General features: G+C 31.6%; 1 protein-coding gene and 1 long non-coding RNA gene across 9 annotated transcripts in view; one reads left to right on the forward strand and one right to left on the reverse strand.

Annotated features, from left to right (window-relative positions):
• The first annotated feature begins 3547 nt into the window (after positions 1 to 3547).
• On the forward strand, positions 3548 to 6286 carry LOC145070617 (uncharacterized). Of its 7 annotated transcripts, XR_013690017.1 has the most exons (8): positions 3548 to 3769; positions 4007 to 4100; positions 4475 to 4570; positions 4733 to 4913; positions 5365 to 5442; positions 5615 to 5768; positions 5875 to 5949; positions 6055 to 6286. It is a non-coding gene; the product is annotated as an uncharacterized LOC145070617 (long non-coding RNA). The 7 variants fall into 7 exon arrangements; XR_013690015.1 differs by having other exon boundaries at positions 4733 to 5442; XR_013690013.1 differs by having other exon boundaries at positions 5365 to 5768.
• Positions 6287 to 7694: 1408 nt separating this feature from the next.
• Positions 7695 to 8917, reverse strand: part of LOC145097772 (uncharacterized) — a 45709-nt gene continuing 44486 nt past the window's right edge. For both annotated transcript variants that reach the window (XM_079035420.1, XM_079035414.1), the window contains exons 7-8: positions 8509 to 8917; positions 7695 to 8433 (exon numbers count right to left, since the gene is read on the reverse strand). The exon at positions 8509 to 8917 is cut by the window's right edge and continues 28 nt beyond it. In XM_079035420.1, the coding sequence (XP_078891546.1) occupies positions 7813 to 8433; positions 8509 to 8917 (1030 nt within the window). In that variant the 3' untranslated portion in view covers positions 7695 to 7812. The remainder of the gene's footprint in view (positions 8434 to 8508) is intronic.

Here is an 8917-nt window from a genome sequence, read left to right on the forward strand (position 1 = left end):
TATGAATTCAACGACATGGAAGATAAGTGGTGATAAAAAAATAGTAGAAACATTTAACAAGTTTGGGAAACCATTTGAAGAAGAAAAAAATGAACTAACTCAATTCCTTAGGACACTTGTGAGGATAGCTGACCAAATTGTAATACAATATGAAGACTGGAAAAAGGTTCCCACGCAAAAAGGAGGACATGTATTCCATTGTTAAGGAAACTGCATATTACCTTGTTGGAAGTTTTATTGGTAATTTATACCTATTTGTTAACTTATTTAAGCTCATTTGTAATCAAAGTTTGTTATTCATCTAACCAAAATAGGTACTATAATACAATGGATATCTTTTAATACGGGGAAAAAGTGGAGGCATTGGAATGGTTTATTAAAAACACTAGCATACGATCCAAACCTTATGATTGATGAGATTGTGGCACAACAAATAGAAAATTATAGTCGGGTGGACCCATGTAATGTATTATTTACATCAAATGTCAGGTAGCATCTTTTGTTAAATCTGAAAATGTATTGTTTACATCAAATGTCTTAATATTTGTAATTACAAAGAGGACATGTGATGTAAAAAGAACAAGCCGCTTGAATATGCAAGATCCTCATGTTACGGGAACACAATCATTTTCCCGACTAGCTCAAGAAGAGGTATTATTTGGCTATTCTATCATATATATATAAAGTTTGTTTCTTATGAAATCATTTAGTATTATTTGGCTATTCTATCATATATATATATATATATATATATATATATATATATATATATATATATATAAAGTTTGTTTCTTATGAAATCATTTAGTGGTCATGAAATGCAATTAATGCTTGTTGTTGGCAAAAAAAAAAAAATGATGGTTTATACCCAACATGAGGATAAATATATTGTATAACTCATACTCATAAAGATGGAAGTATTATTAATGAGAATGTTGTTTTGGTTATGGTAATATTTTTTATAAGCATTATTAATTCTAGTAATTTATAATTCATATATAATAACATGCAATATTATAACTTGTTTTGATTTGTAGGCTTCCCTACAAGCCATTTCAAGTGAGTCAACAAACATATAAGGGGCTAAACAAGATTATTCAAATGATGACTACTTTCAAGTTAAGGGTCTAGAGAAACAAGGGTATATTCGATGTGTAGGAAGGATGCTAGTTGTAAAAGACAAAGGTGGTTCATGTTCTAATGACCCAAAAACTATTTAACAACTAAAAGATGGGTTAGCTCGTACACAAAATGCATCGAGTGTTCTTTTTAACCTCGTTAAGGATCATATTCCAAATGCAAACTTATGTAGAATGCTTAACAATTTGAACTTAGAGGTAGTTAATTACATGAAAATTAATGCTTCGTCTAGCATTACACTATATATTAGTGACAATCTTATTATGCATTTCTTTTAGGTTCCTAATAAATCTTATTTAGAAAATCAAAGATTATCATCTAAAAGTCATCATAACAATGGAAATTACTTTAAGCTCAAATATCCAAGCGATTCACGCTTCTTTTTGTATGTCAGGTTAATTAGTGATATTCTTACATGATTTATGTGATATATTATGGTTATATTATAGGCAATTATTCGAAATTTGGAAAAAGAAGGGAAGCATTTATGCAAAGTTCGAGATCAATCAAGTTTTGTACTTCTTTCCAAAGTATTTAATTAGTTTTATAGTTTTATATTTTGAATGTTATTAGCACAATATCTACATTTATTAATCTTTTTTGAAGACTTTTGTATTTTAAATATTAAGAATATTGTTGTTAAACGAGTTAAATTTGAATTTAAGTAATGATATTGTGTTTTCCATTTAGTATCTTAATTGTTTTTTATTAGATTATATTATATTTAAATTAAAAAAAAAAAATCAGACCAAATATTTAAATATTTTTTTGTTGAAAAAAATATGTCATTAAAAGCATGGAAAAATTATTTATATTAGCAACTATATTAGTGGTATAAAAGAAATTCCACTAAAATCTAATATTGTTACAATGGCATAACAAAAAATGTCACTAATATCTCATAAGGCTGCATCGACACAATCAAGAAGTGTCACTGAAGGTCTTTAGTGGCATCGCTTTTAATGGTACTTTTTTTTTGTACCGTTGATTTCACATGGGGGGCTATAGTGGCACTTTTTTGGTTTTTGTGACACTTTTTTGTGTCATTAAATGTCATTTAGTTTGTAGTGCTAGAGAGAACTTCAAGCTTTACTTGGACTTGGTAGATGTTCGTAGGAATTAAGTCCATTCGAGGAAAATTTGCAGGAGAGAGGAAGTTCTTGGCTTCTAGAGCTTAAAGGACACTCGTAGAGATTGTTAAATATGAGTTGAGCATTATGGAAGAGCACACTAACAGAACATTACATTACGGTAGAACATCGTGGCAGGGCATTGTGACCGAGCATTGTGGAAAAGCTTTTTACATGGCATTATGAAAGAAAGCTCTCCTCGTGAGAGAAAACTTTGTTTAGTGATTGAAAGCTCATTTGGTGAGAGAAAACTCTTATTGGTGACTGAAAACTTTGATGGTGAGAAAAAGCTCTATTTGGTGACTAAAAGCTTCTTACATGGCAACATTGGTTGACACATTTCATAGATCTATTGACTAATGAGCTTGGCCCGTTAGGGTTTAATTTTTGATCCTTGGTCTATAAATAGGGTTGAGTGCTACTTATTCCTTTGTAACTTTAGAATCTTGAATTCTAGTGAGTATCTTGAATCTCTGCAAAATTGTATTTGTAATCTCTATTCACTACAAGAAAAGTCCTTATTAGTGACCATTTTTTAGTGACGACCAAAAATCTAGTCACTAATAATATCAATTAATGACCACAAATTTAGTGGTCACTGAAATTTTGGTAATGCTACAAATTAAGTGACTAATTTTATAATGGTCGTCACTCACCCGGTCACTAAACAGTAGAAGTAAAACCAAAATATATTTTTATCATCATAAAAGGTATTAGTGACTAAAAAGGTGGTCACTAAGTTGAAGACTTAATGACCAAAATAAAGTTGTCACTGAATTGAAGACTTTTGAATATTAATGACCAAAAATAATAGTCACTAGTTATTTTTATACGCATGGGCTAGAAAAAAGATTGTCGTCGTTGTCTGTGAATTAAACAAAAAAATTTAAAGTTCCACACTACACATTTATTTTAACACCATATGAACTTTCCAACACTTATATTATTATTATTATCATTATTATTATTATTATTATTATTATTATTAAAATATAGAGTAAATGTATATAAAGATAATACCGCTCTTAAAGCTTAAATAATTAATTTCAATAACTATTAATTGACAATAAATACATTGGATTCCCGAATGTTCGAAACTACATAACTCATTCGTGGGTTGACCCGTCAAACCTTTTATTATACTATTAGCATTAACAAAAATTAGTTTCGTTATATTAAATCCTAATGGTAATGTTGTAAAGACCGTAATGCCCTTAGCTTTGATTTGCAGTTTGCCCTAAATCGAGGATCCATTAATCGATACGTAGCAACTAGCAAGCATGCTCCAACTCCATACGCCGATACAAGTAAGCGATAACCTTATACGCAACAACACCGACGACTATCGACGGCTCGACCTACCTCCTCTCGTCTGTCCACAACTCCTCCGGTGTCGCTCCATCCTCTCCCGTCAACGTGAGATCCAGAGACGCCGAAGCCCGAGAAGATTTCCAACATCAAGTCAAGAAGAAAAGGAGCATCGCCACGCTTTGTGTCAGGTCAATTCAATATGTATTTTCTAAATTAGCTTCATTCTGTTTTTTTATTTTCGTTAAATTCAAGAGCGTAATTGTTCAATTGAGGTGAGATGAAATTGGGGCTTTGTGCTTAGACATTGAAGAATTCGTAACTGTTTTATACTTATGGATGTGTGATTGTTCATCATTTAAATGGAATGTTGATTGGATGATGAGATAGATAACATCTGATCTTATATTTTTGTTGTTTAATTCTAGCCTTTTGACAGATTCAAGACTTTACGGACATCCAACCATATGTCGGATTATTGAAGTGAATGGAAGCAAGGACTCTATAATGAACAGCTCAATGGTAATCTCATACTTCTAGATATTTTCTTATGTAACTTATTGTGCTGCTATTTTTCCCGATTCAGCCAAAAAGCTTCAATTTTGAGACTCCCAGACATTATGATTCCTCATTGACCTGTTCTGCATCATGAAGCAATATTGAAAATACATTTTGTTATGAAGAAGTATAAAAGATGCAGAGGAAGTAAATATTGAAAATTTTGAGTTTAACTCAGAGTATTCTGTAAAATTTGAACAGGTTTAAACATGAACATTTGGTTTTCAACTTGTTATTACTATACTTTAAGTCATTGCTTGTATTGAAGCTCTTATTACTGTCAATATATCAAATAATTATTCAATGTTAATTCCTGATGAAACTCTTTGCATTTTCAGGGTGTATTTTGTGATTCTAAAAAGGATAAGTGATGTGAAATGGGGCTTTCAAAATGAAAATCAAAAAAATTATAAAGTTGCGAGTGAAAATGTTTGGTAATATGCTCCCTGCCATGAATTAATCATATGAATATGATTATCTTTGGTTGTTTGGTTAACATGTTTTATTCAAACTTTATATAGGCATTTGTATGTTAATGATATGGTTATGTATGTTAATGATATGGTTATCTTATTGTTTTTAAAATCATTTTCTAGGAATTATCCCAATGGAGTTGGCGGATGCCTTAACCATTAGTGTTGATTTAAGTAGGCGATTAAGTCAAACCTAGATGTCATGGATGGACTTCTTAATGATTATGACATTGACCAATCGGATTCAGAAACTTCTCAAAAAGATGAATCATGGCATGATTGTACTAATTCCGAATCTTCTCAGGTTAGTATATAAAATATTAATAGACATGCATGCTAATAAGAACCAGACTAAAGATACTTTTTTATCTTAATAGTTGCTAAACTAATGCAAAATGAGTTAATTTTTCCTTATGTCCTTTAGCTTAAAGTGTCATATAATATTTATCTAGTAGTTTCTTTATTTGAGTAATTATTTGGTCTCTTTTTACAAGAATTGCTAAATGGGTATGTGTTGGTGTTCTGGGTTAATTGCTCCTAAGTCTTTTTTTAGGTCAATAAAATTTACTTGCAAAATGCCCATGAAATCATAGCAAATGTCTATATTACCCATTGATGGTGATAAGCGATTCTTTTTTCCTTGCTACAATTCAAGTACTTCCTCAAGGATCTAGTGAAATATGATGTCAAATATCAAGTAACATAACAGAAAGAAAACAAAAAACATGTTAGTCATTATAACATTATAATATCAGATAAGGCTGCTCTTGAAGCTGAACCTATAGTTTCCCCGCTTATAAATGAGAAGAAAAGGTGGTACATGATTGTCAAAGGTATGTGCTTTCATCCATTCCAGTTTTGATGAACAATAATCTATTATGGGGCATAGTAAAAATATCTTTTGTTATCATAAAGTTCTATAACATTTGAAAAGTAGTATATGTTCTGCTTTAAAGTTCTTTTATCTTGTTATATAAAAATAAATGTTACCCATTTAACATGCAGTTTAAAGAAAGTAAAGTCTCCAACTAAAGGCTCCAAAACTCCACCTACACCTGCTATGATTCGATCAGGAGAGTTTCAATCAAGTCTTGGAACCGAGTTTCCTAGCTGTGTAAAGATGACAGTTAAATCACAAGTTACCTATGGGTTTTGGATGGTATTTCCCCTTTCTTTAACTAATGAACAAAAATATGATAGCAATATTCATATCAATTTGTAGTAAATAGTTACCATTGTTTATTTGAGTTTGTTTGATTTTTTAGGAATCTGTTGTCCCCATTGAAGACCATGAATTTGAAGAAGAACAGGATTCCGATTCCACAATATTCCATAACAAGGTAAAAAAAAATCACTTGTGTCTATGTTTTTCAAAAAATCAAGTAACTAGGTTTATGATGGGAATGTAAGTAAAAAATGTTGTTTTTCATATATTTGGTGATTAGAATGGCAGGATATGACAGGTCTAGTGGTAGATATGCTCAAAATCTTTGATAAAGGTTACTCAAGAAGCAGGACAAGGCAGTAATGAGACAAATCTATTTATATTTTTTATGGTAAAGATGTTGAATCCATCTTCTTTGAATATCTTGTATAATCCTACTTTGTATATTTTTTTAGTCATTGAAGTACTGTACTCTCTAGGTTCTATTAATTTGTGAACAATTTATGTTTATTATGTCATGAGATTAATTTTGATAAATAGATCATATTATATCTTTACCATTGACTAGTTTCATGCTAGTTACTTAAATTGGTTAAATATAAGAAATAGCAACAAAAATCAGTGATGAGCTTCTTTCGTAACTAATCAGACAAAATCAGTGACGACTTTTTATGGTCACTGTTTGGATAAACCAGTGACGACTTTCTATGTTCACTAATCGGAAGAGATAGTGTCGAATTTTTATGGTCACTAATTGGATAAACCAGTGACGACTTTCTTTGGTCACTGATCGACAGTGACGACTTTTTCTGGTCACCGATTAGATAAGACAGTGACGACTTTTATTGATTAGTGAGGACATTTAGTGACGAAATGGGTTGTCACAAATTTAGCGACCAGTATATTTTCGTCACTGTTTAGTGACTGCTTTTATATTTCGTCACTAATCAGTTTTTGTGACGGACCTATAGTGACGAAAAGTGACGACCAAAAGTTTGGTCACTAAATCGTTTAGTAACGACTCTTTCTATTGTTAGTGACCATTTTGTTTTCGTCACTAAGTGGCATTTTTTTTGTAGTGATTTGAAAACTTTTGAATAAGAATACTCCCTCCTGCACATATACGTAGGTCATCTTGACCGAACCATGTAAATATTGTGTCTTTATGTGTGTGTGGTTTTGTGAGTTATCGACTTTACTTCGTAACAACCATGTTATGTATCTCATTTCTTCTTATGCCATGATAGAAATTAACCACTATTTTTAGCCATTATTATACCAGTGCAAAGCTTATTCTATATAAAATAGTTAATTTAAACTATTTTTTGAAAAACTGAGATATTTTGACTTTAGTTTCAATATAATCAAATTCGTGATAATTTACTACCTTTTTTATAATAGGTATGAAACTTTGATGGGCTTTCGATTACTTATGAGTTGTGAAGACCTTGGACTAGCTCTTTTCATATTTGACTGGTGCAAGAATGCAAGATGTTACCATTATATGCTACATTTTTATGAATTTTTAACATAATGACATCAAGGTTCTATAGGGTTTCTTGTTACTTACAAACACTTTCCCCTTTTTCTGCTTTGATAATTTCCCAAAATCAGTTTATTATAGATTTCCCGTTTCTTAACTTTTCTTTGTCATGTGGATATCATCACATGGAATTTCAGAGGCGTACATACAAAAAAACGTCCAATTATATATTTATTTACTCGATAGCATAATATGTATATTTTATACGCTGATTAACCAAATCATAAATAAGTTTATTCTACCTTTCTTTCTTAATTTCAACCAAATCCTAAATAGGATCTGATCAGATCTTTGCAAGTTCCTGTGGCACGTTATTATAATCACTCTCAACAGAACTCCACAAAATAAGTTCTTTTAAGAAGATGATGACACAAATATAATTAAAGCTGATAACAACATAGGTCTTATACCATCAGAATAAACACTGTCACCACAGACGTTAGACAAGACATTATCAAATCACAAAACAACATTTCTCCCATTGCACCATCAATTTCATGATTGTTTGATCCTACGATCACAACGTTTAACAAAGATTCCTCGGCCATATGTTGAGGAGATGAGATCGACAAGCAATGGTAATTGTAATGTCACGAAGGAAGCAATTGGCAGACATGTTAATATAGCTATCGGAATCAAGATCCATGCTTTTCCCTGTCCAAACATAAGATACAATGTTGCACTAAAAGCTACCATCATTGAAGTCACCGACAAAAATAACATCGTAAGCCCAAATATTAGTCTCTTAGGTAACTTGTGGTGAAAATCCTCCTCTGCATAGCGTGCTGTGAGAATGGATAGAAACAAAAGTAAGGAAGTAGTAGATGTGAACAATGAGATTGCATCTGAGACTGCAAATATGATGAAACTTGGTTTTGTCGCATAAATTGTTTTCCCAGTGTTGTCATCAGTTCCACCAGGAACAGTGATGGCGGCTGCAAAAACGATGGTAATTATGAGCGCAGCTGTGATTGTGTAAGAGTCTGCAGTCTTCTTCATCCATTCTTCACCTTCTTTTCTCAACTGTTTATGTTCTCTTCTGAACAGCATAATTGGTTTCTCTAGTTTATTGTTCTTTTTATTCTCGTGCCATGGACATGCAATTTTTTTCACTTCCTATATGATTCAACAATGTTATAGCAGGGATAAATTTAAACTAAATAGTTATTAATTTAAGAAAAATGTGTTCACCTCAAACCATTGTAACTCTCTTTGCATTTGAAGAGCTGCACCAGAAACTAGATTGAGTTTGTCTATAGGTGCCAACTTTCCAGCTATGTGTAAAATATTATTTTTGTGTTCGTCAACCCATAGTTTATATCGATGTTTGTTAGTCATCGCTCGGTGTGCCAAAAAGCTATAAACCCTTTCAGAACGGTTTATTATTGCGAGTTGAATAAGGGGATACTCATTGTCCCAGGTCGAAATTGCTTGTGGAAAATATGTGATAATCTCTTCTACTACTTCACAATTATCATACTTAACTGCCGTATTAATTGCTACCAGGTAATGTTCACGAATTTCACAAAATCTAAGTAGTTTACCAACTTCTTCGCATGTACGCTTCATTACCAAAAGAGCATTCTCGTACTTCACTTTC

This window comes from Lactuca serriola, chromosome 1 (assembly GCF_051521515.1).
Source record: "Lactuca serriola cultivar US96UC23 chromosome 1, Lser_US96UC23_V15, whole genome shotgun sequence".
NCBI lineage: Eukaryota > Viridiplantae > Streptophyta > Magnoliopsida > Asterales > Asteraceae > Lactuca > Lactuca serriola.